General features: G+C 37.8%; 1 protein-coding gene across 1 annotated transcript; it reads left to right on the top strand.

The window, feature by feature from the left end:
* The first annotated feature begins 1,614 nt into the window (after positions 1 to 1,614).
* LOC145661687 (general transcription factor II-I repeat domain-containing protein 2-like) lies at positions 1,615 to 2,706 on the top strand. The gene has a single exon (XM_081727015.1). It carries the CDS (start codon positions 1,615 to 1,617, stop codon positions 2,704 to 2,706), a length of 1,092 nt encoding a protein of 363 aa, XP_081583141.1.
* Positions 2,707 to 3,265: the final 559 nt, after the last annotated feature.

Here is a 3,265-nt window from a genome sequence, read left to right as displayed (position 1 = left end):
AAAGAAAATCAATAGCTAGGCCTTTATTTTTGTAACAAAAGAGCACATACAAAATATTCTTGATCCTAAGAATTGGCCTATTCAAGAAATTCAGAGTCCGGCATACAGTCTTATCTCGATTTCTAAATTTTGACAGTAATCCAATACGTGCATGCTATTCTACAACATTGAAGTAAAATATTGGTAGAACTGTGAACTACATAATAATAAAACAAACAATGTAACAATAAAAGTAAAATGAAATAAAATTTCACACGAGGTTGTTTGGCGCACTTGGCAACCAACCCCAAATGCTATACGCCAAATAACTCCAAGCCCATGTTGTGCAACAGAGTCGTAATTACTCAGCAATTGATTGGCATTTACGTTTTATTGTTTGAATATCCATAAAAACAAAGTTCAGATCTAACTATTGCTATATTACTTACCTCTGTACTCCATTAGTGACGATTCTGTGATGTTATAACGGAGAACTGAAATAAAAAATACTTCAGACTGGCAAAAACGCTCTTTATCTAATAGACGCCATAATCTGCAAGTTACAAATTCCATATGAAAGTGCCAGCTGCATCCATAGGTCGCTCTTTTATGACAGCAGCAACAGCTCATTATGTTAATTAATGAAGGAGTTTTATGCAGTTCGTCAACCAGCCCCTGCTGCCAACCCAGCTGCCAACCGATATTCCTCTGCTATTACTTCATCCTCGTACTTCTTAATATTTAGAAGCCAGGTTCTGGACACGTAGCTGAAATGCTCGTTCTGCGCACGGGGAGATTAAGTTTATAAAAAATATTTGAACCCCCAACTACCCTTAAGATACACATTTCAACGATTGATTTCGCGGTTTATCTCGAAAACTACGGATTCGACACTAATATCGATAGTTTCCAATTATTGTTACATGCCATTTCTTCCCATTCCAACCATAGGTTCTAGGGCAGAGCTGTCCAAATGGCGGCCCGCGGGCCGCATACGGCCAGCCAAACCATCTTCTGCGGCCCGCATAGCTCTCACGGTTTACAATTGTTATTACTGATAATATTTTCATTTCTATTTATTCATGCTTTTAATGTTTACACTCTTCTTTCGAAATAATGCATCCATTTAGCGATTCTGTACAACAAAACGACACGGGCATCCACAGCAACACTGGAGTCGGTAATGCAACTACAAGCAAGGCATCGTTGTTGAAGGGACGATTACTTCAATAAACCAAACCAAACCAATACCTCTGGTCTAGCTTTGTAAAGCAGACCCTTTCTTCCTCGAACTCTGCCTAGGAATTATAGCGCGCAAGGAATACACCACTTCCTGTCATATACACATACACACAAACTGATTTTAGAGTGAAACGAAGATGGCATTGTAGAACGTCAAGCAAAACTTTCCCACCCCCTGTTGTCATGAAAGGTCAGAGCTCAATTTACCGTGTGGTGTGATGTTTGTAGTGACAACAATACTGCAGTCTGTCCTCCGTTTTTATTGTTTAATTCTTTCTTTTTTTAAGTAGTCTTCGGGTTTCTAGCACTCCTCATTTCACAGATTGATTGACTTGAAGTGAAGTGTTTATTGTGGAAGTGTTTGTTTTGTTTTAATTTTGTTGCATTGGAGAAATGAGTGGAAGAAAACGTAAAATAGAAAATGAAAATCAAGTATATCAGGAGCGTTGGGAAAATGACTATTTCATAACAAATCACATGGGAAAGTTGCAATGTTTAATATGCATGCAGGTTGTGTCTGTGCCTAAAGAATACAATGTGAAGAGACATTATTCAACTGTGCATGAAAATAAATTCAATAAACACAAAGGTGAGGCTCGAAAAGTGTTGATCGAAGATTTGAAGAAAAAATTGAAGCATCAAACAGGTATGTTTAGTAAAGTAAATACAATTCAAAACTGTGCGTTGCATGCTTCATATGCAGTTTCTCTGGAGCTTGCTAAAGCCAAAAAGCCTTTCAGTGACGGAATTATAATGAAGAGATGCGCGGTAGAAATGGCAAAGGCTTTTGGTGACACAAAATTAGCGAATCACTTCGAATCTGTACCGCTTTCTCATCAGACTGTACAGAGAAAAGTATTAGAAATGGGTAACCAAGTGGAAAAGAACATTTCAAACGAAATCGAGAAGTGCCGTTTGTTCTCTTTGTGCCTTGATGAAAGTACCGATCAGACAGATGTAAGTCAGCTTCTGATTTTTATACGAACAACAGAGGAAGATTTTTCGAGTAAAGAGGAGTTGTTAAACGTGTGTCCTCTTCGCGGTACCGCAAAGGGAAGGAACATTTATGAAGCAGTTAAAAATTCTGTAGAAAAATTTGGTAGTTTTGAAAAATGTTCATCAATTGTAACAGATGGTGCACCAGCGATGGTAGGGGAGAAGTCTGGACTAGTAGGCCTTTTGAGAGAAAATGGTATAAATTGCCCTGCATTTCGTTGTGTTATTCATCAAGAAGCTCTTTGTGGCAAATCATTAAAGCAAGATGAAGTCCTTAAAAAGGTTGTCAAAACTATCCACACAATAAGGGGTGGTAATAGAGCTCTTTTAGATCGCCAGTTTCGTCAATTTTTAGAGGACGTGGAATCAGAATATGGAGACCTGCTTCTTTACAATCACGTTAGGTGGTTAAGTGCAGGAAATTGTCTTAAAAGATTTTTTGAACTGAGGAAAGAAATCCCTTATTTTCTTAACCAGTTCGTTCCATGAGACACCACATGCCTAGAAGAGGAGCTTCGAAGTGCTGGCTTTCTTCGACATTTGGCATTTCTGACAGATATTACAGGGCATCTACATGAACTGAACAAAAAACTACAAGGAAAAGGTCAATTAGTTTCTGATCTAATGGGACATATCAATGGATTCCGGAACAAACTGAAGCTTTTCCATTCTGCTTTAGGGAAAAATAATTTAGCACACTTTCCAAGTTGCAATCGTCTGACATTAGATTTTGAAAAAGAAGATTTGATTTTTCTGAGTTCTGTAGAGACATCATGAATGAATTTAGTGAAAGATTCTCAGATTTTGACAAACTGAAAAACGACATAGCATTATTTACAAATCCATTGACAACGGACATCAAAGAACAACCTCCAAACTTACAGCTCGAACTTTGTGACCTTCAGGCTGACTCATTCTTTCAGACAAGGACAGGGAAAGAAGTAGATTTTTTCAGGCTACTTTCTAACGAACGTTTCCCTAACTTTTGTGAGTTTGGTCGGAAAATAGTGTCAATGTTTGGTAGTATTTATTTGTGTGAAAGTGCATT

The sequence above is a fragment of the Thermobia domestica genome, chromosome 10, assembly GCF_964235325.1.
Source record: "Thermobia domestica chromosome 10, izTheDome1.hap1.1, whole genome shotgun sequence".
Taxonomy (NCBI): Eukaryota; Metazoa; Arthropoda; class Insecta; order Zygentoma; family Lepismatidae; genus Thermobia; species Thermobia domestica.
Note: the sequence above shows the minus strand (reverse complement) of the source record. Positions and strands in the feature narration are given on the sequence as shown.